General features: G+C 38.3%; 1 protein-coding gene across 1 annotated transcript; it reads right to left on the bottom strand.

Moving 5' to 3' along the window:
• Positions 1-623: 623 nt before the first annotated feature.
• Positions 624-27,177, bottom strand: LOC131402965 (FRAS1-related extracellular matrix protein 2-like). The gene is made up of 10 exons (XM_058537413.1): positions 27,123-27,177; positions 26,179-26,343; positions 25,231-25,413; positions 20,304-20,434; positions 18,073-18,231; positions 16,470-16,773; positions 14,128-14,259; positions 12,659-12,990; positions 2,296-2,488; positions 624-850 (listed from the first exon to the last, which is right to left on the bottom strand). The coding sequence occupies exons 1-10, from the start codon at positions 27,175-27,177 to the stop codon at positions 639-641; spliced, it is 1,866 nt and encodes a 621-aa protein (XP_058393396.1). The 3' UTR covers positions 624-638.
• Between the last annotated feature and the right edge of the window lie 6 nt (positions 27,178-27,183).

The following is a 27,183-nucleotide window of genomic DNA, read 5'->3' as shown; positions in this document are numbered from 1 at the left end:
CAACTATCTACTGGGGCCTTGGGGAAAAAAAAAAGGAGGAGGATTGGCAATAGATGTTAGCTCAGAGCCGGTCTTCCTCAGCAAAAAGAGGAGGATTAGCATGGATGTTAGCTCAGGGCTGATCTTCCTCACAAATAAATAAATAAATAAATAAAACTGTTTAAAAAAAAAAAAACCTTAGACATGGGACTTTAGCGACTGCTACCTTATTGATATTCAAAGCACAGTCTACCACAGTGAGTAAAATTGCATAGCAAATATTTATTAAAGATAATTCGTTAACATGTCTGAAACTTAAGTATGATAGTGAAGTGACCCTTCTGGCTCTATTATAAAGTTTCTTACAGTACTTAGAAAAGAGCTGTGAATAGAAAAGTGCTTGCTGAACAAATGACCTAAAATTCAATTTTTTGTAAAACGGAATAGAAGCAGAGAAGGGGATTGTTGTTGCTATGCTCTTTATCTAAGGAAAATTTCACTTAAAATTAACTCAGAGTTTTCTTTTAAATTTACTTTAATCATTTTGTATTTTCTCTAAAAGTTTACACAGACAATGATGATTTTGTGGCTTATGAGATGTAGTTGAACAATTATCAAGTCTTCATGTAGATAACTGCACATACACAATTCATTTAAAATTAAGGGCTTCTACGCTCATAGGGAAGCATGCTGAAGCATGTGTGAATATGGAAAAAGTATATTGTTGTTGTATGGGGAGTGGCTATCAATGGATAACGGGGCTTACCGGGATGTGAGAGCACAAACAAGCCATGGAATTGAGCCTCCGTCTTGAAGTTCACGACTGAGCGCCCCTCTTCCCCGATGCGCATGCCGGTTGGATAGAGAGAACCTACAACGGGATAGCGCACAAGAGTGGAAATATTGGTTACCAGGGACTCCTAATGTACAGGATTTCTTCCAAAAATGAATTCAGATTCATCTCATCTTTAAGCATTCTAGCCAAAAGGTATTATCAGAAGAATTCTGAGTGATAAGAGAGGCAGAAGTAGTTTTGTTTCTAATGAGAAAAGGTGTCTAGAAGGTATGCAAAAGAGAATTAGGTAACATGAGTGAGGCCAATATGAAATACATATACAGATGGGTTACAGTAGGCCAAGATTTTTTTTTAAAGCTTTAGTCTACATAAATGAAACTGTAAATTGAGAGACTTGATGAACTTGTCAAATTTTGAAGATTTGGACATGTAGGTGGAAATTGGTTTGTTCTTCAGGATGATTCCAAATTTTATAGGCTTAATAAAACTCAAGCTTTCCCAAGAAATTTAGCAGTTTGACCAAAGTTGACTCCAGATTCAAGAAGGAAACATGAGATCTTTATGTAGAAGTTGAGAACCACTGTATGGATCCATATTAAGATTCACTTAAATGTACATTTTCTAAGGCAAGATATGAAATTAAAACATTTGAAATAACCTGGAGTGATTGTTCAGAGTGATCGTATTACCTTTCACTTAGCTTTAAGGTAATTTGATCTGTTTAAGACAGCAGATTTTGAGATGCACTATCAACAGTATTTTCCCTCTGACTCGCAAAAAGTAATGCAGGTATGGTACTCAGACGTGCATGGAAGCATAGCACTACTAGATGCCTGAAAAGAAACAGCACTAATTCTACTAGTGGGGTAATTAGCTTTATGATTGTGGACTTTGAATTACGATTCTGACATGGAGATTGAAACAAAGTTTTATAGATGCTTATGGGCCCAATAGTTAGTGGCACTTAACACTATTGTTCTAAGATATTCAGCTAAACTATCAGAGAATAATAGAATTTTAAAACAGAAATAATAATAGAAGTCTAGCCTATCTTTCAGAAGAAATTGAGTGCCGTAAAGGTTAAGCAATATGTTCGAGATCACACAGCTAGTTAGCTGTAGAGCCAGAGCTAGAATCTAGGACACAATTCACTCTGGACTTTAAAACACACCTCCCATTTTCAGAAACAAAAATGTGTAACTTTTCCTCTCGGGTTCGTTCCTTTTTTTCAATTAGAACTTCCTCTATCCACTTTCTAGAATCTAGGGAAATATATAGACCGTGTCATGTAATGCATAAATCTCCATGAAATGTAAATGTTATATGTGACAGTCACATATTATGCAAAATTTGAGGCACCGATATGATTTAGTTAAAACAGTTTTTCCATGACAAAAATGAAATTATCTTAAAATATTGACTATAAAAATAAAATATATTGGAAGTTGCTTCTATTACTTTTAGCTACCGTAAAAATCCTCTTAAGTAATTCAAAGAGGTAAGAAAACTAGTTTGCCCACCTTGGAGTTCGGCTTCCGGTGGGCTGCCAATTCCATCATTCCACAAGATGGCAGTGTCATACACAAACGTGAGACGCAGCTCTGACTTCAAGTCAAAATGCTGCCAGCCTCCTACCCCAACGGGGGAATGGAACACGTAGGAAACGTACAGAGGGACTCGAAGAGTCACATAGGACTGCACTAAATTTAGGACCTAAAACAATAAAATGACATCTGTCAGTACGATTCAGTGTTGTTAACTAAATGAGCCTAATTTTGTACAAGCCATTTTCTCCTTTCACGTAACTGAAGATTTCATCTTCAGTTGAGGAAAGGAAATGACAACACTTACAACACTACTGTCCCCTCACTGATTTTGGAGCAATTAAATAGTTGTTACTATACTAACTTCCTTTGCAACAAAGGATATGTAGCAGAGATCTTTAAGATAAACTGCATTATTTTGAGTATGCTATAATTTACATAGCCCTTTTTGTTTTAGAGCAGCTTTATAAGATATGGTTCACATAACATATAATTCACCTATTTAAAGTGGACAAATCATTGGTATTTAATATATTCAGGGAGCTGTGCAACTTTCATCACAACCAACAGGACTCCCGTACCCATTCTCAGTCATCCCCTTATTCCCTCCTCACCTCCAGTCCTGGCAACCACTAGTCTACTTTCTGTTTCTGTCTATTTGCCTATTCTGGACATTTCATATAAATGGAATCATATAATATGTGGTCTTTGGGGACAGGCTTCTTTCACTTAGCATAATGTTTTCAAGGTGCATCCATGTTGCAGCATGTTTCAATACTTTTATTAGTGAAAAGCACCCAATTTTATGCCTATACCACATTTCATTTATCCATTCATCAGCTGATGGACATTTGGGTTATTTCTAGTTTCTGGCTATTATGAATAATACTGCTATAAGGTATTTTTTAATTATTATATAGAGGAAGATGAAATAAAGCAGGAAAGATCCAGGGAAGCAAATATGTTTAGTAATGACATGTAATATTTAAGGTGTCTCAGAAATAATTAGTTGAAATGAAGCATCTTGCTTAAAATTTATGCTTTCCTCTTTCAAGTATTTTGCAGGTGGATTGGGGGTCATGGAGGATAAACTAATATTTATTTACTGAGTGCCTACCACATTTCAGATATTGTGTTAGGTTCACAATAAAAGCTATTCAATATTTTCACTCTCCCCCAGAATTATATTTATATGTATGGATGGATGATTGGATGAATGGATGGATAGATGATGGATAGAAAGAGAGAAAGAGGAAAACTAAGATTCAAAGAAACAAAGCAAATTTCCCACAGAATTCTTTAAGCTTCTGGAGTGGCGCTGCCAATATCGGAACCCAGCTGTGGACCCATGCTTTTTCTACTCTATCACACTTTATCATATTCCAAACAAAGCTGAGGGTAGTCTTAAGATCACCTAACAAAGCTTATCATATTTAATTCTCAAAAATAGCTCTGCAGAATAGTAGGGCAAATACCACTATCATCTTCTACACAAGAGCAAATTTGGGTCAGATCACACTCCTTAGAAGTTCTAGTCAGGCTTTCTGATACAAGTCTAGTTCTCCTTCCACACTGAGCTGGCAACAGGAATAACAGTCATGAGTTAATGAATAATTTAAATCATGATAACTATAATTTGAGATAGAAGCAAACTCCTCAAATCACAAAAATGATGACTTGAATCATCAACAAATATATATATGAAAAAAAAACTATCAACCAAGCAAATTATTTGATCCTCGGCTGTGTAGTAGCTAGCACCCCCCATTATCTGCTAACCTGGCCAGCAGGAGAGGGGCCTTGCAATCAAAGTCCTTGGAGATAGTATTTTCTAAGGGTGGATATTATTGCAGTGATTGAGAAATTGATCTTGAAGTGCAATTTTAGCACTCTGACAGTGTAATGGAGAGTGATTAAGTCAATCCATATGTCACTGGTAATTGAAATTAATATTTTATCCTGTGATTTTAATAAATCAAAATTTTTTTAAAACTTAGGCTTTAGGCATGAATTTCCAATTAAACTCTCTAGGTGCTCAAAATAATTTTTGCCAACATTATACTCTATCCATCAAATGTTACTGAGAAGTGTAACAAATGTGCTATTTTGGAGAAGACTATTAACATTCACTTCCAAGGAACAAGTTACTTAGCATACACCTCCCTGACTAATTCTTATTTGATTTTATTTGATTCCCACGATAACCTAGAGTTTGATCATTTCTGGACCTGGTAACCTAGAGTTTGATCATTTCTGCACATGGAATCAGCATCTTATTGCATTTTCTTGTTCACCAGGTCTTCTTTGTCTGCTTAGAATTTCTGTCTAGAGGAATTGGAGCCTGAATGGAACTACGTTGATCACCCAGGTCACCTACCCATTCATTCCTGTAAAATTGAAGAATGCAATGTAACTTCTAGATGTCATCTTAATGAGCACTTAATTTTCTTTCAGTCTGTACCACAGGACTTTTTAAGGTTTTTGTTTATAGTAAAGAAATATATGTTAAATCTGGTATACCGCTCTTAAAGAAACTGTGACACGATGAGTGAGTTTTGATGTCCTTACTGATGTTTAAATTCTCCAACAAAGGCAAACAATACTTTAAATTCCATATTTAAAGGGATAGCGTAAAATTCAAATGCCCTGAAAAAGGTAACACACTGATGTACATTTCTACCACTACTACTAAGTGGCTAATAATGGGCAGCAAGTATGTATTTGGGGAGGTATTACCTGCTGAAGGGACAAAAGAAAGTCTGCTGATCTGTGTCACATAGGGGAAGAAGAGGAAGAAAAATGATACTCATAATGTTGCCTAAGGTGAGAACTAGTGTTGAGGAAAATTGCATTATATTTAATTGTTCGCTTATTTTGGACATGTAGCTGAAGTGATCCAACTTACATATTATCTTATTGATGTTTTAAAATTCTTATAGAAGTAGGCAGTATGTATATGTACTAATAAAAACTAATCTAGATTTATTTTGTTCTTTTGCAACTTTCACTTGAGCAAGGCTATATTTCACATGTATTGAAATCAAGCCACGAAAAAGATAGTTGGCAGGCCCAAGATTATTCAGTACAATCAGGACTGACACTCAAGTATCTAGACCAGCACTGTTCAATGGAAATATAATGTGAGCCACACAGGTAATTTAATTTAAATTTTCTAGTAGAAACATGTGAAACCAATTTTAAAAATATACTTAACTCAATATATCAAACCTATTACATTTTAATATGTAATTAACATAAAATATTTTTAATGACATATTTTATATTCTTTTTTTGTACTAAGTCTTTGAAATCTGATATGTTTTTTACCTGCACAACATATTTCAATTCTGACTAGCCCCATTTTGAATGCTCAATAGCCACACATGGCTAATGGCTACCGTATTGGACAGCACAGATTAGACACTTATACCCAAGGCGTTTTAACTAGACCACACATATTGAAAACAATAATCATTTAAAAATATTTGACAATCATGCAGCTACCCCATCTTTTTTTTTTTTTATAATTTTTATTTATTTATTCTTTTCCCCCAAAGCCTCAGTAGATAGTTGTATGTCATAGCTGCACATCCTTCTAGTTGCTGTATGTGGGACGCGGCCTCAGCATGGCCAGAGAAGCGGTGCGTTAGTGCGCGCCTGGGATCCGAACCCAGGCCACCAGCAGCGGAGCGCGCACACTTAACCGCTAAGCTACCCCATCTTTACGCAGGATATATGGTTTGCACTTACTTCAAAGATTGAAAACAGAGCCAGAGCTGTTAGAATTTTATCTGAGGGCTACCACTGGTGGGGATTTCCCACTGGTAGAAATTTCTTTCTGTTGCTGCTTTTGTTGCCAGAAGTATGTCTACATCATCAAGATGGCGGTGTTTGTGAATGTGTAACGAAGGCTCATAGATCTCAATAGCTTGAAATCTCAATACAGTGTGTACTTAGCTAATCAGCTGAGGACATTGTTTTAACAAGTTACAATTCTCAGCCAAGGTCTCTCAGTAATAGCAGTCTACACATCCAGGAACACCTGGAGGAAAGAGACCTTGGCTTCTGTTCAGCTACAAGCCTTTCTGAAGGTCTGTGGTATCAGAGATGCATGAGGGAGACTCTGGAACGAGGGAGGGTCAATATTGCTCCACAAATTTGTTAGTATTAAGGACAATTCTATGAGATATTTACAATAACAGAATTAGAAATAATCTAGAAGAAGGGTTAAATAAGTTATGCTGGCACACCCACAAGGCAAAAATATCCTGGAGCCATCAGAAGTCATGTATCTGAAGAATTTTTCTCGTCATGGGAAAATGCTCACAATATGTTAAGCTAAAAAGCAGTATACAAAATGGTATAAATAATATTACACTGCTATTATTAAAAATATGTATGTATATTGAAAAGAGACTAGAAAATACGTCTGTGTACAGTGATAGTGGGACGAGTGAGATGTTTTTTCTTATTTTACACTTTTTTAGTTCTCCAGCTTTCCAGGTGATATCGTTACTTTCATTTAAAAAATCCACATTATTAAAAAAATTAACTGACAAATTTGACAAAATAGGAAGTAATATGCTTCATGAAAGTTGTACATTTGGGATTCTCCCTGCTATTTCTTGCAAAATGATTTAGCGTGGCTTATATGTAAAAAAGAATAAATCAGTGTACTGAGTATAAAATAATGGGATGAAAAGAGATGACTTCTAAAAGCCCCAAAGTTCCATGTTCCTAAATCAAACAAATAGTAAAAAGAAAGGAAAATTATTCCTTGAACCAAACAACTAGGAATAAACATGTTTACTTTTCCAAAATCAAACTGTCTTTTCATAAGTACATTACAATTTCATGTTTCACGTGCAAAGTGTAATTGGGGTTGCATTTCTGCAGCATATTCATATTCCTTGAATGATGTTATGTCGCTGTTTACTTAACAAGGTGCGAGTTAACATTCTGACCTTGCAGTACAGCCAGCCAGGCCGATAAAAGGTGGAATGAACTGAGGTGTTTTCAAGAGAAAAATCACCAAAAATACCCAAGAGTTTAAAAAACTTAAGTTTAACTTTAATAACTATTTTGCATCACAAGTGTTTTTCATTGTATACCCAAACAATTTAAAATTTTATTTAGGAAACAGATGTCACACAAAAAGGTGGAGCAGAATCATTATTTTATTTATCTCTATTTTTCTTTTACTACTATTTATCTGCTTTTATAATTTAGAAACTAACTATTAAAAGTGATTTTAGCATTGACTATCATTAGAGAAAGTGCAAGTTTCTTTTTCTTGGCAAGTAAAATTCTTAACTTTTATAAGAGGGAGGATTTGATTCTTATAACTCTACTTTGTTGGGGTGTAAGCTCTGTATCTGGTGTCCTCAGCAGGTACCTGGTATGGTCTCTGGCACAGAGTAGGTGTTCATCGAATATTTCTTTAATGAATGAATGTGCAGTAAATAAGATGGCAAAAGCAGAAGTAGTCTTAATATCAGCTAAAGCTACATTGAAGCAGTAAAACTGCATAAAACTTCATTTGCTGTTAACAGATGACTTTCCTGGATGTTTCAGGTGATTCCTTCAGTTTGGCAACTCCTTTTTTTTTTTTTTTTTGGGAGGAAGATCAGCCCTGAGCTAACATCTGCCAATCCTCCTCTTTTTGCTGAGGAAGACTGGCCCTGGGCTAACATCCGTGCCCATCTTCCTCCACTTTATATGGGATGCCGCCACAGCATGGCTTGACAAGCGGCGCATCGGTGCGCGCCCCCAGTTGTGAACCGGAGAACCCCGGGCTGCGCAGCGGAGCGCACGCACTTAACCACTTGCGCCACTGGGCTGGCCCCATGGCAACTCTTTCTTATAAGTTAAATAATCTGCATGTGGGAGGTTAGGGAAGGAAGAAAATCCTTTTAGGGTGTGTTAGAAAGAGCTTTTCAATCACAAAGAAAAACGCAGGGACTTGGCAATATTTCACGGCAGGAGCTTTAGCTACTAAGAACATATAAAGAAAAAAAATCAATTCTTAATCATGTTGTTCCTGGCAGAAGCAATTACCAGTTAGTAAAACTTGTTTGCACAGTGATTACCTTGATCTAAGGCGCCAAGTCTAGAAAAGGACTAGAAGCGGGAAAGTAACATCTATTAGACGCTTGGCCACGGCTGTGTGGAACTGGCAGAGGACAAACAGACCCGGGCAGCACTGGCTTCCTTCGGGTGCTGCTGTCCAGTGGAGTGGGCAATAAAACTAGGAAGCTGCTCTGAAGCACATTTAGCCCATATTGATGGTTTACCTTTGTTTTTGCCCATTTTCCCATCCTAAATGCAGAAATGTAAAAGTTTGTTAGACTCTTAAGCACTTCTAAAGCAGAATGTGTTCACCAAGCATTTAGTTTGCTTGCCTTCAGGTGCTGTTTTGTGAAACTTGTTTTCATTTCAATCTGATCTGCCAGTACTCAAATGAAGCTGTAGACCAGTGTCATTAAGGTATGGATTTGCATAATTTCACCAACAGTGGGTGTGGGTATAATCTGGCACACATCTGTACGACCACTGTTGGGCAGCATTCTTGTACCAAGAACAGAGGGAAAAGTTCATTTGCCTTTCCCGTAATCGCATCTGTGACCATATCCACTCCTCACATTCACTCAATTACATGACATTTAATTCATTCAATTACATGTCCAGATAAGAATTATGACGTGGTTAAGAGCAGAGGCTTACAAGCGAATCGCTTTTGGGCAAGTTATTTGACTTCTCTTTGCTTCAGCTTTCTCATCTCTAAAAAGAGGACAAAATTAGTATTTTCCTTATAGTGGTGTTGTGAGGACAGGATTAGTGGAAATATGTAAAGTACTTAGAAGAATGGCAGGCACATAGTAAACATTAAATAAAATGTTAGCTAGTACTATTATTATCGTCGTTATTGTTATTGTTAGTACTATTATCGGATATTTTCTCTTCTTCTCTAGAACCCAAAACTAATGGGGGAAAATTAGGGAAATATCTCAAAGAGTTAAATTTCTTCTACTTTAATTTGTATTTTCTTCTCCATCACCTACATTTAAATAATGTGTGTATGTTGAGGGGGAGGCAGGGATATAGGAGAAGATCCTTAGCTAGGGGGGAAGTAGAAGTTTAAATCCAAGGAAGAAAGTCAGGGAAAACGAAATGGTCATCTCTGAGCTTCACTCTAAGAGAGGAAGCAACATGCTTTATTAGATTGTATTGCCATTTAGTTTACACTGAGGCTTTTAGAATTTTATAACAAGATTCTGAAATTCCAGTGATTTACACTGAACCTGGTCATCTCCTTTATGTTGATCCAGGTTACTCTATTAAATTTATTTTCAACAGTGCAAAAGCAGAAAAATTCTTTCAGAAGAAACTCATACAACAAGCTGGCCACCTTACTTAAGAAGATAACATGGACCAGTTAAGAACTGGATGGCTCAATAATTCTTATAGGGTGCTCTCTCTTATTCCGAGTATTATGTAATGTAAGCCTCTTCAGGCAGGTGAAACTTAACTGAAACCTGCAGTTCCCAGTTTTCACTAATGAAGCAGAACTGTCACCAACTAGGCACCTGGAGAAACTCAAAGGTGGGTCTGGAAGCAATTAACTGTTTTTCCAAGTTATTTCTTTTCCTTTTTTATGTTAAGGAGATGAAACCACCAACCATCCTGAAACTGACCAAACAAGAAACTCAAGGGAGATGTAACCACCAACCATCCTGAAACTGACCAAGCCTCACCACAAGACCTAGGCCCATGACCTTTGCCTTATTTTTAATGCAAAGATCTCTCCAGGAGGGGCTTAGGCCTCATTATGTGGAAGTATGTTCTCCAGCTGAGCCTGTGCAAGCTAATACCTGCCTCTCCCTTTTGAATATTCATTCCCCAACCGAAATAAAAGTTCCTGCTTCCCTTTGTTCGGGGATGCTATGACTTTGGAAATGATTCCTCATGGCCTCCTATTTGCTGCAAATACACTTTACTTTGTGAGACAACTTCCACTGGTGTAGAGTCTTATTTAACGCACCAGGAGGCGAGCCCACTTGGTTCGGCAACAGAACCATTGGCAGCTCAACTACAGAAGCAGAGCAATAACTTTTCTAGCTAGGAGTGGTAATGGGAAGAGAAGAATAATGAACGTAAATAATTAAATAGAGGAAGAGTGATTTTAAAAAACACAGCAAAGTATAATCAGTTTAGCTGAGTGTTTTATGGTAAGGTTTGGCCGGAGAGATGAACACATTAGAGGCAAGATTTGCATTCAAAATGCACTTGGTACATTGGAGAAGTGGGCAGATATAATAGAACAAGGCTTAAGCAGGATAAGCGCAGAGTTTTCACTAGAGAAAGCTCTCTGGGTTGCATATCTAAAAGACAGAAAAGTGCTGCCATTTTGTGGAGAAGATAGAAAACGTTCTTGAGCATGAAAAGAGGCTATAGACTAAGCGAGATCCACAGAGAAGCTCCAGGTAAGAAGTGATTTTTAACAAGGAAGAACTAGAACTACAATATAATCCTATTACTATATCCAATTTGTGCGTGTGTGTGTGTGAGGAAGATTAGCCCTGAGCTAACATCCGTCGCCAATCCTCCTCTTTTTGCTGAGGAAGATTGGCCCTGGGCTAACATCAGTGCCCATCTTCCTCTACTTTATATGGGACGCCACCACAGCATGGCTTGACAAGCGGTGCGTTGGTGCGCGCCCGGGATCCGAACCTGCAAACCCTCCAGCTGCTGAAGCAGAGTGCATGCACTTAACTGCTACGCCACTGGGCAGGCCCCACTATATCCAATTTTGTTTATGCCAATAGATCCTGTGACTTAAGCAAGATCCTGAGAGAAAAGCAAATGGAAAGAAAACAGGAATGATTTAATAATGGATTGAAAATAAGCTCTTTGAGGAAGAGCTAAGGGAACCAGAGATATTTGACCTATAAAGGAAAAAGGCTGAAGTAGATTTGTTAACATGAGTCCTTATTTTTATTCTGGGGATAGGGTTTTTTTTTTCTTTTGTGTTTCTTTCAGGTGGCAAAGATAGGTTGGGGAAGAGGGATCTGAAGAGGTAACACTTCTGAGGGCTTAAGTGACTTGCCTAAGGACACATAGCTAGAAAACATCAGAGTGACATTTAGGTCTGCATTTGCTTGATTCCAATATCCAGGCTCTTTCCACTGTTCCACACTGTCTTCCCATTGGTGTTTTTATTTGGGATTTTTACTAATCCACGCAAGTTTCTGAATATTTTGCTGCTTTCAGAGGAGGTGGTTAAGATAATGTCTCACTACCTTGGAGTCCAACAGTTCCCAGATATAATATAACTGCCCATTTAACATAACACCACCTCAACTTGTCAAGTTTCACACTTGGCTGTAGGATTAAACTGATAGTGAGTTATCATCTACTTTTCTCTTGCTACCACTTGTTTTATATTTTAACACCACAGGAATATAGCACAGAAAAAAACCAGCCTCACCTTTGCCAAATCTTGAAAGACATGATCTATTCTGGGTACCATTCAACACTTTAATGTATAAGCCTATTTACATAAACTCTTTTGTTCAGTCCTGTAGGACAGAGCATAGCTTTTAGTTCAAATACTCACTAAATTCTCAACTACACCCTACATATTTTAGATTCTCTATAATAACTGCTAGTGGAGACCTTGCTTCTTTATCATTTTAACAACAACTTTGTTGATGATGGTGGTGGGGAGGATTGTGTGTGTGTGTGTGTGTGTGCGCGCGCGCGCGCGCTCACATGCGTGTAGTATGAAGAGGAGTCAATAATTGTAGAGTAGAAATAACAATAAGCTTTTAAGGAAAACACTTTAGACCATGTTAGTGATGAAGAAATGAAAGAGAGGGAGGAAAAGGGGAGAAAACTAGAAAGAAAAGAGAGGAGAAATGAGGATAGAAGGAGAAAAATAGAAGGTAGAGGAAGAAGAAAGATAGTAAGGAGGGAGAAAAACTAGACTGACCCTGAGGATTGTAAATCCTCATTTTAGATGGTTTATGAGATATCACAGGCATCTATATACATAAGAAATGATAATGTATACTTTCAAGAGTAATTGGTGTTTCGATTTTTATAATATCAGAATAGATTTGGAGCATTGCTAAAAAATACATATGCTTTTGACACATTGTTCCAGAAATAGACATGGATTTTTCACACCAGTCATGCCAATTTTCTAGTCCCTCTTGTACCTAATGACCTATATCACCAAGATGGAAGACTGGAGTTGAGATTTAGTCCACATCTATGTAACTGAACAAAACCAACTAGTTTATCCAGTGACCAAAGTTCAGATGTTAAAAATCCATACCTGCCCATCTGTTCCAATGGTGCCTCCACAGTCAGTAAGAAGTTCCGACATGTCATAGCAGCTAACAAACTCCCATAAGCAGGCCTCTAAGTTCAGGTTTCGGTAGAAGCGTAAGGTATTGGAACCTCTGATAGATGAGCTGTACTGGTAAGGATACATCTCTCCAACTATTTCTGGATTTTTTGTAGCATCAGTCAAGAAACCGTGGTGGGTCTTCACTTCAGTATAATCCAGGAGGTTGGAGCACTTGTGGTTTCCAACCCTCGTGCCATCGGGCCTGAGGGTGAGCTCAAAGTTGGAAAGCTCTTTGGTGGAGATCACAGGGAGCATGCCTACAAGGAATTGTCATCATTGTTACCATTCTCACCAACAGCAAAGGGCTTAGAACACTTCATAATTTCCTTATCTCTTGAGAAGACAAGTCTTATAAAATACTGCAGAGGAGTGATTATTAAAGTGGTGTCCTAGGACCCCTGGGGGTCCCAGGAATTTTCCTGTGACATGAAAGCTATTTTCATAATGATACTAAGACATTATTTGACTTTTCCACTCTGATTCTGTCACTGTTATAGGTCTGTTTTTCCCTCCTCAGCCCTTTGCACCCCTGAGTCACATGTCCAATGTGAGCCTAGAGATGGTGTAGTCAAATGTGGGACCAACATTATGCTGTAAAGTAAACAGGCACATATTCCTGTCTACCTACCGTCCCACTCAACACAAATTTGGGTTTGTAATAAGCAGACAATGCAGAATTGTGTCCTTTTTCTGAGAGAGGTAGATTCTACCTTGTAGTTGCTAATGCTGCCTAATATTTCCTTTTCCTTACCTACTTAAAATATAACTAACATACCAAATAGTAAAATTAATATTAACAATTTACTTCAGTATAAAATGAATTGAGTCAAATACAACTTGAAAATGTCTCCTGAACATGAGGAAATATTCATAAAGTGTGGGTAAAGTTACTGACTCTCAAATTGTGGCCACACTTCCCTGTCCAGAGAAAAGGAACACAAACATAATACTGTTAGTTGCATTTTTTATTTTATTTTAATGCCTAGGAAATGTCTTAGTTATTGCAATAAATATTGGGAGGGATCTATAAAACTCCAGCTATGAAATATCAAATACATGTTGAAAGTGAGCGTTGAGATACCAAAATGCTTTACAGTAAGTCTAAGTTCAAGAGTTTTGAAGACATACTTGTGCTATTTCCTAAAAGCTATCATATTAATCCATGTTTTGTTTTATTGTGTTTGGACATGTATTAAATTTATCTAATTTTAGAGAATGCTTAAATTGTCAGACTTCAAAAAACTGGACAGAAAGAAAGCAGAAATACTTGAAAGGAGCAGAAGCAGCAAATTGAGCAGTTATTGTCTGCTTGGTTATTTAGGGTATTCAGTAAAATAACCAGGTAATGTGGAGCCCAAACCACCTCCACAGATTTGCTTACCCAAGTCACCTACCGTCTATGTGTGGCATCGTGACAGTGAGCTTGATAAGGTTTGCGTAGTCTGGGTCCTCGGGGCCCGTGTAGCGCAATTTAGCTGAGAATGGCTCTGCTCCCACTATCCCTGGCACCCGGGGCTGACAAAGACCTCAAGGAGAAATGAACATATTTATGCTAAGAGAAGAGAAAAGACAACACCTAAAGAATATTTTTAAAATAGGCACTATTATTTTTTTTATGTACTTTAAAATTCTCTGTGGACTAAGGCATTGCTAAGAGTAGATATCATAAGGAAGCAGAATAACATAGAGTAAGAAGTAATCACAGCAGACAGTTTAGTGTTTACTTCTTAATAGTTGGGGTATTTTATAAAGTATGAGAAAAAATAGTTATTGTTCAATGTGATTTAATATGTGCTGGACATTCTAGGTTATGATCACATTCACAAAATCATTTTAATATAAAGTGTGAACTGACACAGTAAAAATGATTAAAAGCCAATAGGAAAAAAGTAAGTATAATTTAATTAAGTGAATGGGATGCTTACCCTAGAATAATATACTTACGACTAGTTATAAAATATACATTATTTATAAACAAATAAAACTAAAAGTGCCCTCATTTTTAAAACAAAAAATGTCTCTTTAGAGGGGCTGGCCTGGTGGCATAGCGGTTAAGTTCGTCCGCTCTGCTTCTGGCAGCCCGGGGTTCACAGGTTCGGATCCCGGGGGCGGACCTACGCACCACTCATCAGGCCACGCTGTAGCAGGTGTCCCACATAAAGTAGAGGAAGATGGGCACAACTGTTAGCCCAGGCCAATCTTCCTCAGCAAAAAGAGGAGAATTGGCAACAGGTGTTAGCTCAGGGCTAATCTTCCTCACACACACACACACAAATGTCTCCTTAGAACCAGGGAGCAAAATGTGTAGTTTTCTCTATATATGTAATTTCTTACAGTATTATAATTTATAATATACTGATAATAAAACATATTGTTGCTGATATACACATACGCATACTGATATACATACTGATATATATCATTTTCTCTCTCTCTCTCTCTCTCAGTGATCTTTAAGAATTTTGACATGAAAATCTTCCTCCAATGTTTGCTTTAAGAGAATTTTGATGTTTCCATTTTAATATCATTTAGGGGACCAAGATGCTAGATTATAACTTCAAGAGAACTAGGGAACATATATTTTCTATTTGTACGAAACAGAGGAAATAGACAGGTATTTATTAGCATAGCAATAAAATCAGAGGCAGTCCTTAGCATCTGATCTGTGTGTTTTATTAATAGGGGAACTCATTTTAAGGCATTGTTTATTTATTTATTTTTTGGCACTAACACAATAGTTTGTTTTTAAGGCAAACTTAAAAACCATATATTTTAATCCTAATAAAAGAACATGTTTCCTATACATGATATCAATAAATATTGATCCTGAGTATATAATGGTGGGAGGTGGTACATATAACTCTTCTTTCTGTGACAAAGAAACTTCTAAAATTTTGTATGAAAATGGAAGTTTTAGAAATAGAATCTTATAAATAGACTGTTATATTAAAAATCTAATTTAAAAATTCTTCTTCAGAGTGAAGGATTTGTTATAAAGTGGATTTCCTGTCTTTTCAGTGTTGTCTCCAGCTACATCCTATTCTCCACCCACAACGTGTCTGGGCTCCAGCCTGGAACATCCCCCGTAATAACAAGGTATGGGCACTGGTACATACTTCTGCACCTGGACTGTCCTTCTCCTCCTGCCCCCAGCAAACTTCTACTCATCCAACAACCAGCTTGGAGTGCCTTGGCATCACGTATGTCGTTGCATACCATCCTGCTTCACCTCCTGATCCTTCCTCCTCTCTCTCTCACATGCTTCCCCACTTCTCTGCTTGTCGTTCCCAGAATATTCCAAGTTCTAGCATGCTTCTGTGAGTCATTGCTCATGCTTTTTTTCTCTGCTGTTTTCAAGATGCAGCTAAGCATCTCCTCTTTGATGAAACCTTTCCTGACCCACTCAGGGTAGAACTAATGACTCCTACTTTTGCATTTTGAGCCTTGTACAGACCTAAAATTTGTCTGTGTCCTCAATTTGAGTATAAACTCCTTGAGGACAGGAATCTCGCCTTATTTTTCTTATTGCCAGCATAAAGTATGGCATATAATAATAAGTGATCAAAAAATGAAATGAATTAATATTTGTTTTCTAAAGAATATTTTCATAAAAATGGATTTTATAGGGTATTAAGGAATATGTGAGGGCACTTGGAAGAATTAATAACCAGAGTTAGAGATTTATAATATTCCACGGTATTCCAGTGGTCTTCATGTGGGAATGGCAATGCATTACCTTCTTCTTTGCCAATGGTTACAATAGGACTCATCAGCTCCAGGCCCTCATTGCCATTGGCATTCACGGCACGAGCCACACACTGCACCCTGGAGCCAGGCTGAAAGTATATGGAGTCTAAAGTGATCATCTTGGATGACGTAAAAAAGGTGTCAAAGTCCACTTCTCTCATGGGGCTGGTCACACCATCAGGGCCAGCGGGTGCACTAATCAGCCATCGGTACCGCGTCGATGTGTCATTGATGTTCTCACTTGCACAAATAGAGCCTGTTTTGTCATAGTCTGAATATTTAGGGTTGCAAGCCTATGGAAAACAAACAACTATGTTAGGGCCACGGTACAGAACTATGTGGAAATGATTCCTCTCAAGGTCTCACAGTGTTTTCACTGCTGCGTTTTCCATTTCCAGATGCTAGTCCTGCAACTTTCAAATTCCTATTCTAGCCATAATAGCTTTTATGAACTCTAATCTTCCATTTCAAACAGCTTATTGGACATGTCCACCTCTACCTTGATACGTGTAAAATTATTATTCATTTTATCATCTCTCAAATCCTCAGAGTTGCCAAATCATCTTTTTTCTTTCCCCCTCCCTTCCTTCCTCTCTCTCTCCCTCCCTCCTCTCTCTCATCTTGCCCCCACATCCAGTGGGTCAGTGAACTTGGTCGATTCTTTTGCAATACTTCTTAAGTTGCTCCCTTCTCATTCCCAGGGACCACCTCCCCATCTAATTCAGAGCCTTTCTAGTCCAGTGACACACCTGCCCTGGTAACACTCCAAAATATACTTTCTTCTCATGCCATTCTTCTGTGCAAGAACTCCCTGCTACCCAACAAATGAAGCCCACTTTCCTTAATATAACATTTAAAGACCTCTACAACTTGGCAGCAAATTATGATGTCTGCCTTGTGAATTCAATAAACGTTTATGTGTAGCTACTGTATGTAGGTCATTATACCAGGGCTGTTGTTATGTAAAAATAAATATGACCCAGTGTTTTCTCACAAGGAGCTTATAATTTAGAGTCAAGAGAAGGCAAGTAAAAAAGTGATGATAACATGTCATTTTTTATGCTATTCCTCTAGATGTAGTTTGTGTTGCAATCACTTCTTCCTGGAATGACCTTCCCTTATCTGACTCTTATCTGAAACTACTGAAATTCCCCCAACTATCCCAAGCCTTCCTTCACACATGGAGCTGCAGCCCTAGCTAGTCTGTATCATTCTCATAATAATAATGATCACATCTTGCCCTATAGTACAGTAACTGATTCCTGTATATTTTTCTCTTCCTTATTTTTAAATTCCTTGAGTTCAGAGTTCAACACTTATTTATTTTTCCATCAGTGACAGACCCTGAGGTAACACAAGATAACACACTATGTACACATCAGTTAATAAACCTCTAGTGGATAAAGGAAGAAAAATGGGAGCTTTAATTGATTAATGTTATATTTTCCCTTCTAAAGTTCAAAGCTTCAAACTTGTAGTATTTTCCCACTTTTATTTCTGCATGACAAAGCCAATACTATATTGGTTAATGTTTATAATTATTTTAAATAATTATTTTACAAGTTTCTCAATTTTGTCAATTTCCTACTCACTGTGATACAGACGACAGGATAGCCAGACACAGGTCCAGCACTCTCTTTAGCTCTGGAAGTGTCATCATACATCAGTAAGGACACAATTTGAGGGACAGAAGGAGAAGTGACATCTGCCATGCTGTTCATTTCTTCTATATACACAATGGCTTTGGTCATCTAGAAGAAAAAGATAATTATCTGTAGTTACTGAAATAATTGACTCTTGGTGCATCTATTGTACAGGATAATACCCATGATGCGCGGCAAGTCCTTGGCTTCATTATGATGAAAACTGTCACATGCAGAGCCCCTGCAGAGTGACAGGCCCTATGCAGCTTGTTCCATGTAACCCTGACACCTTGGCCATATCTTATGGTACAGGGGAGGGTACCTGAGCCCAGGGCTTGCTGCGTTGGCCAGTGGTCCACAAGGTATTTGGGCTCTAATTTTTTGCTCCAAAGTGATGATAGTAGCTAAATCTGTCTGGGCATTGTGAAGTGGAAGATCCACGAAAAAGTCAATTAGTTGATAGTGGGAGGAAAGGTGAAAGACACCCCAAGAGAAGGCAGATCCTAGACGTCACATGATAGCACGGGCCATGTGGAAGTGGATGCTAGAGAAAAGCAAAGCTTTAATGAGCAGAGACCAGAAGCAGAGCCTGAAGCACAGGCAGAGGGAGAAGTTGAGCCACAGACAGAGGAGGAATCTATGAACATCCACTGCTGGGATGGTGACAGGAACACCTCGATGATAACTTTTCCTTAGCTCCTGAATAACCTTCCAATATCTGGCTATAAATCACAATTTCCAAATCTATATTTACATGTGTATTCTCTTTTTGTTCAGATATAAGCAATCTTTCTTGGTTACATGTAAAAAACCCTTTTATATTAATTTTAATATTTTTCTCTCTTTTTTTATTGTGGTAACATTAGTTTTTAACATTATATAAATTTCAGGTGTACATCATTATATTTCGACTTCTGTACAGACTACGCCGTGTTCACCACCAAAAGTCTAGCTGCCATCCATCACTGTCCACATGTCCCCCTTTACCTCTTTTGCCCTCCCCCCAACCCCCTTCCCCTCTGGTAACTACCAATCTGTACACGTGTATTTTTTGGTGGGGGAGCTGAGGAAAATTAGCCCTGAGCTCACATCTGTGCCAATCTTCCTCTACTTCATACGTGGGTCACCGCCACAGCATGGCTGACAAGTGGTGTAGATCTGCACTCGGGATCTGAACCTGCAAACCCCGGCTACCAAAGTGGAATGTGCCGAAATTAACCACTATGCCAGGGGGTTGGCCCCAATCTTCCACTTTTTTGCTTGAGGAAGATTAGCCCTGAGGTAACATCTGTGCCAATCCTCCTCTATTTTGTATATGTGTCGCCGCCATAGCATGGCTGATAAGTGGAGTAGGTCCACACCTGGGAGCTGAACCCGTGAACCTGGGCCGCGGAAGCAGAGCATGTGGAAATTTAACCACTTGGCCACGGGGCCAGCCCCAGCTGCCGTACATGTGTATTCTTAAAAGAAGCTTTTATCACTTGAGGTGATCTGAGTGAATCTCTGTTCCTTTCACTCAAAAGAGTTTAATGCAATGCTACATAAAAATAACAATAAAAGACTCATTTTTTATGTGATTAAAACTTTAGTTTTATAAATTACTTTAGGTTTAAAGGTCAAAATTCTGTGAAAATTATGTTTACCTTAAAGAAAATCTGGTTGATGATACAATATAAATAAACACGGAAAAAAAATGTTAGGACAGGAACATTTTGATCACTGAGGCTCTGGACATCAATTTAATAAAGCTAGAATGAACAAGTAGGAATTTTGAGGGTTAGCAAACTACCTTTGTGAGTTAAAATGTGTGTTTTAATGAGTTGTAGCACTGAATTAATCATCTCATCTTTGTGCTGAGATGAGACTTTCTTTCTGGAGGTTAATCCCAAATTCAAGTATTACTGACTGAAATGGGGAGGGTAAGTGGGCTGATGTGGGGCTCAGTGACTCTAGTCTTTGAGTTTCTACAAACGTGATTTTTCAAAGAAAGAAACAGAAATTTCTTGATTACGATCTAATAGGAACAAAATTTATTTAGGAGGTGAAAAGAGATTATGCGCATCTCCTTTATAAAGGCTTATACAAAGTCCCATTCCCTTATTGTATACTATATGATGCTTACATGCATTTTCCCTAATAATATGCTGGCCATGAATTTATATCCACATTTTATTGCTTACCTGTGTCTCTGCTATCATATTTTCATCGGGTTTTAGGTGAACAGTGAAGGACTCTCTCATCTCTCTTATCCCATCAAACATTACTTCAGTTTCAACAACGTGCTGGGTTTCTCCCTCCTTAAATTCAATTTCTACAAATGCAAAATCACAGATTTAAATCTTTTATGTATGAACATGAGAAGTTTTTGTCAAGCTTTCTTGACAATGGCTCACAGTGAGAAGTACATCTTACATTGTGGCCCAGTGTATTTGTGTGTGTGTGTGCGAATAAAATGGAATAAAAAGTTTAAAAACATCACTTATGCTTACTATATTCATTGCACTCTGATATTTTCTATTCTATTCCATTTTATCCAGAAGAAAATTCGAATCATAAGCTACTAAATTGAGTTATTGACCCACAGTTTGAAAAAATGCTGAGGTATGCAATGGAAAATCAGCAGGTCTAATGTTAGGACATAACCAGTCGAAATCGCCTCTCATTTCCCAGAATTTCTAAACCAACAGGACACAAGTCAAACAAATATGATCACAGGTATTATTGAGTGTGAATAGCATTTACATTATGTATGTATCTAGAAAAGCTGGATATAAAATTGAGACTTTTAATATCATATCAAACTATATTTTAAAAAGACTTCTTTTTGCTGTTGATGTAAATCTTGGAAACTCTTTTTTAGATCAATGTTAATGGTATTTTTCTCTTACCCCTATCCGTCCTCACAAAAAGAATGCTTCATTGTCACGAAAATCAAATGCAATTATGAGAATCCTTTTCTTAATGAAACCGGCAAAGAGTTAGCCATTGATAATTAAACAGCTAGTAACTATGGGGGATCAGAATTGGCCCCACCCCCACTAACTAACCAAAGGAGTATGGGATGGGAGGCCTGCCCCCAGAACAGACCATCACCACAGACATCTCTGGTGACTGGGTGGGTCCCTGCTAAGCCCATTCTTAGTTCTGGTTGCCCTTTATAAAAGACATTTACATTTGTAAAGAAAATCTCCATTTGTAAAGGTATCTTCTTCCCTGTACCAGGAGGAAGGAGGGGGATGGCCTTACCTAGAAACTTATCAGAACGGAAGATGAGGACTTAAATCTGCATGATAAACTTACGCATTGTTAACTGTGCTGTTTAGGTAATATGCTATCTGACTCCCACTAGGTTCCTACAGGTAACGTCACCCTGGAGTCGGGGTCACCATGGTAATGGGTGTTTGAGCTATTTTTTCAGGAACTGAACCCCTTGTCCACTTCAGGCCGGTTTGAGACCACCAACCCATCAACTGGGACTTTTTGATGGTAAGAGGTTGGAACTCCACCCTCAGGGCATGCTAATGCCGCCATTCTGTGAACATGTGTCCTACAAAGAGGCATGAAGCCTGACTACGCTTGTGCAGATCATCAATTACCTCATCTCTCCTCACCTCCAATCATTTCAGACCAGCTTGCCCCCTTCCCCATAAATACCCGAGTCCCTATCTTCGGGGAGGCGGATTTGAGACTTGTTCTCCCGTTTTCCTCACTTGGCTGCCTTGTGATTAAACCCTCTCTCTCTGCAATCTCGTCCGTCATCTCCGTAATTGGCTTTCTGGGCGTTGGGCAAAAACGGACCTGGTGCGGTAACATTAACCATTTCAAAATTATTAAAACATTAAGAATTAATTGATTTTCTTGAACTCATGAGTAAGCAGCTGACCATACTGTGAAACTTGGATAGACTATTTTGCTGGTTTTACCATACCTTTTGAGAAACTGGCTCAGAAGAGAAATAAAGAACATAATGCATAATCATTCCAATTAGAGAAGATAACAGATGCTGCTTTCTGACATAACTGCAGTTCCATCATTATAATTCTAAATTATAAATCCTTTAAAATGTGGCAGAACAAAATGTGTCTCCAACGTATTTTTCTTTTCCTACTTCTATTTTTTTTGTCAATTATGGAAAAGTAAGCCAGATTCATCTTTAAAATTAGCTCTGTTTCTAGATACAGCCATTATCCACATCAGCCTTAGCATGTTCTATAGTCTGAGATTTCTCATACCCTAAGAGATCTTATGGTTCTTGTTCCAGAGGATGAAAGTAGCCAATCATCTGGCCCACCAATTTGTTTGGTAGCACCTGTGGGATGTTGTATTAATTAGTTTCTAACACTTAAAAATCTGGAGATTTCATAGGCAGATGCAGATCTTTTTTCAGTTCTTTTGCATTTTTCTGCCTAGCAACAGTCAGCTGGCTAAGAGAGGACAGGCATTTCCCAGCAGCGAATGGACTTTCCAGTTCAATACCATCCCTGTCACTCCATTTTCCCCTCAAACCTCCTTGGTTCCTCATTTTCATTGCTTGTCTTAGCCCTGTAAGCATTCAAGTTTTGTAACTCTCTGAATTATACAAACCCAATTTCCAAGAAGTTAAAAAGTTAAGAATTTATTTTAAATATTTAAATTATTGTTTTCTTAAAGTACAATTGCTAGATGATAGACACTTTTCTCAATCACTGTAGCCTTTATCTGTCATTTTAGACACTTTTAGCACAACACATATTTCAACTTACATTCTATATTTAATTTTTTCTGTTTATTTGTGAAGGACTGACCTCAATTTGGAACACAAAAAGAGAAATTAAGATATGTTTCAGAAAATATTACTAAATTTTTATTATAAATAGCATGTTGACATTTATGGGCTAAAAGAGACAAAGGCTGATTTAATGTTATTTAACTTTTTTCTGACTTCATTTGTCAGTTTACTATATAGGTAGAATTTTGTTTCTGTTTTAGCAAAAAGAATTGTTTTATATTTTAAAAAAACATTTTCTGTTAAAGGTCATATTGTCCATATTTAGAAGGTGTTTCCTTCATGTAAAACCTACTCACTACAGAAAGACTTATTTTAGATTTTATAATTTAGTAGCTAATCAGGGTTTTTTTTTCTTTCCTTTTGGGTTGTATGTGATTTATATAAAATATATCACTGATGCCAGCCCTGATATCAGTTCCCCTACATTAAACCCAGCATATATGGGGTTAAAACCAAAAGTACTCATCCTCTTTTCCTGTTTCTCCAAGTTACAGTCATATGTAAATATCAGGGTTCTTTTTGAAGTCTTTTTTTTTTTTTTTTTGATGAAGATCAGCCCTGAGCTAACATCCATGCCAATCCTCCTCTTTTTGCTGAGGAAGACGGGTCCTGAGCTAACATCTATTGCCAGTCCTCCTCCTTTTTTTCCCTTTTTCTCCCCAAGGCCCCAGTAGATAGTTGTATGTCATAGTTGCACATCCTTCTAGTTGCTGTATGTGGGACGCGGCCTCAGCATGGCCGGACAAGTGGTGGGTCGGTGGGCGCCCGGGATCCAAACCCGGGCTGCCAGTAGCGGAGCGTGCGCACTTAACTGCTAAGCCACGGGACCGGCCCCAAATAGCGGTTTTTTAAACCTTTGTATCCCTGAACTTCACGAGGCAAACAGAAGTTACAAATTGTTAAAAGGCCAGGTGGCCTCACACTGGGCTCACACTGAAGTTTTGGCTAATTACCAGTTCTTGAGGTTTATTAAAGGGAGGCTGATATCCAGAGAATATCAAGAAGCTGAAGCTTCCCAGACCCCAACTCCTTGGCTTCCTGGCACCAGGATCCACCCATCATGGAGGCAGACCATCAAAGACAGTCCCGCCTTTGATTCTCTTATCTCACCATCCTCCTCCCTGCAAACAGCCTCACAAGGCCAAACGCAGGCTGCTGGGAAAGCGCCAACCAGCAAGGCCACAGACTCCCCCTCCCTATAAGCAGCTACATTCCTCACAACCTTTAAAGCCCCTTGCCTCCCATCTTTCAGGGAGACAGGACGAATTTGAGGGCTCACTCTCGTCTCCCGGCTGACGTCACCGGAAATAAAAACCCTTTCCTCGCCACAAGCCTAACGTTCCAGTTTTTATTTGGCCCCTCTTGTGTGGCGGGTAAAGAACCTGTGTAGGAGTCTGGTAACATTATCATCCTTTACATAGAGAATAATCTGAGGATAACTTTGAAGCTCTTTACCATATATGCAAAAAATACACAAGCTCCTTTGTAGAAGATGCTCTTTTTTCCTATTGTCTCATTAAATTTATTACTTAGTAATAACTATCAGTCACTTTCCAAATTTTGTTCGCAAGTTAGGAGATCAAGAAGAATGCCTGAAGCTCTAAGATCATCAAGAACTCATGATGGCTGGTAGTGAGAGGTAGGAAGCTAGAAACAAAGTGGAAAGTAGAACTCCAAATAATTCATAAACTTAATTTTGAACATCAATTTACGTCTGTTCTGTTGGCAAATAATTCATAGAAACAGAGAGAGAAGAACTGATTTGTTAAGAACTTACTTAAAAGTAAGTGGTAAAATGGTCCAAAAATTTGAAGGAGGCGGCGGATGGATGAAAGCCATCCGTAATGGGCTTCTAAGGCCCAGAGAATTCATTGTCTCTGTGTTTGGTATTTCACCACTCTTTCAGTGCCCTCCATTAACACAAAGTTTTCTAGCTTTAAGTTTTAAATTGTTAGTGTTCTATAAACTATAATAGACTATCATCTCGGCTATCATGCACATTTTCAATGTAACAGAATATGCCAGGAAAGTTATTATTTAATATCTGATTACCATAATGAAGTAAAACCCATTGAAAGTTAAAGTAGTCTCAAAACAGAAGGTCATCTAGTACATCTACTCAAAATTTCCTGACATCCTAACACATATACCTTGTAAGTCAAAAAAGAAAATCTTGGAAATAAATTCCATTGTCTTTGTTTTTCTGAAGGAGATTAATTTGAAGGATTATGTCTATTTTTATCTCAGTTTGATATTTCTCTTCTTTTGTCAAGGGCACCAGCACTAACACACAGTGTGAGCATGACCCATCTGGAGACAGGCCCTGGGAGCCCCCATACCTTCCGACACAGGGTGATAGTCTTCTCCAGAAGTGGCTGAGCCATCCTTGGTGTGGACTCTCACGATGGAAACCTTTGAGGTGTCTCCTTGGCGAATCACGGGAATTTTTCTAACCACCGACTGTCCTGGTTCTCTGGGTTCACTGACGCTAAATTTGGTTTCTCCAAATTTAATAATTGTCTCTACAATTGTAAGAAACGTGGACAAATTAAATTCTAAGGGGAATGCTTTTTCTTCATTTATGTTTCTTTCCATGTGGGAGGAGCTTAATTATATCATACTCCTGGCTTCTCTCTGTCCCCTCACCCAATATTATTTGTGAGTGTGTTAGGAGAAACTGAGCCCAGCTCCTTCCTTGGGAATTAACCAGCCCCCAAAGAGCATGTGCTCTGGGCAGTCTCTATATGCCAACAATTTTATGGGAGTGAGCCACTGAGAGTGGGAGAGGAGGGAGGAAACTGCTGGCTCAGGAATCACTGCACCCAAGGGTGTGTGAGGAGGGCAGAGGAGGTATGAATGTTTGGGATGCAGACTTTAGATATAAACCACATTCTCCAACATCAACGTCCAGTTTTGGGGGTTTTTTTGGTGCAAAAGATTGGCCCTGAGCTAACATCTGTGCTAATCTTCCTCTATTTTTGTATATGGGATGCTGCCACAGCATGGCTTGATGAGTGCCGTGTAGGCCTGCACCGAGGATCTGAACCCGCGAACCCCAGGCTGCTGAGGCAGTGTATGCGAACCCAACCACTACGCCACCGGGCTGGGCCCCAACTTCCAGTTTTGATGGTGTATTTCATTCCCCATTTGACTTAATCTTTTTCCTATTTCTCAATTACTTTAAAACCCTAGTCAGAAAGAGGGGGTTATTTTCTGAGCCACTTAACTTTACCATAGATGGATTTCAGTTCCCAATTTACAGCTGAGCACAAGAAATGACTTCTTACTATCAGCATCATCTCGGATCCTTATCAGAGTTTCATTTTGTTCACCAACTGTAGCCCCAAAGGGAGAGTTGCTTTGTGGAGTGCCGAGAACCAGGCGGAGCTCCTCTACCTCCTCATACAGTACATCCTCCAGCAGCTCAAGGATACAAGGCTTTTCCGTCTCACCTGGAACAATAATAATAACAGCAGGCCAATCATATCCCAGAGGCCAAAAAGGATACAACTGCAATTAGATGTGAGCACCACAAGGGCAAGGATATTGCTTTTTCCCTGCCGTGTTGACATTGCAAAGAATAGTGTCTGGCATGTAATAAGCCTTCAATAAATATTTACTGAATGAATGAGTAAATATTTGAACATATGTAATGACACGTCTCTATTTATACAGGGAATTTCTTTAATGTCTGTCTTTAAGTTCTGTCACTCATCTTAGAAAACAAGGGGAAAAAAAGCAAATGCCAGTTTTGTTTACGAATTTCTAGCATCATGATCAGGAAGCAAATTTAGCAAGCTTGTACTGGTTGGTCATTCTTAATTTGACTGCTGTACTAATTTCTAATACAACTATTGGATAAAAGTCATCAAATATTTTAAGACTCTGGATACATGCTAAAATGTGACATCTATTTCCTTCCATTTCTGTCATTTGAACATTATCTCTGAGCATTGTAAAATCTATACATTTGATATGCCCTTTTCCCCTGAATAAGTTTTGAATAAACAATATTGTACATTGCTGGAAACCAATCAACAAGTTGATACAGAAACCAAAAGGACATTCATTCAATCTGTTAGAACCTACCTCACCTTATTATCATCTAGTACACATAAAACCATGTCATAAGCTTGTTTGAAATCAAGAACTTGTATTTCCCTGATATACATTTCTCACCAAAAACTTGGCTTCCTCAAATTTCAAATAAAAATTTCAAGCTCAAACTTACCAGGGAGGAATGTGATGATGGCGATCTCACTATTTGGGCGTTCTTCAAAGTCCATCATCAC

Source organism: Diceros bicornis, unplaced genomic scaffold (genome assembly GCF_020826845.1).
Source record: "Diceros bicornis minor isolate mBicDic1 unplaced genomic scaffold, mDicBic1.mat.cur scaffold_396_ctg1, whole genome shotgun sequence".
Classification (NCBI taxonomy): domain Eukaryota; kingdom Metazoa; phylum Chordata; class Mammalia; order Perissodactyla; family Rhinocerotidae; genus Diceros; species Diceros bicornis.
This window is presented reverse-complemented; position numbering and strand designations above follow the sequence as displayed.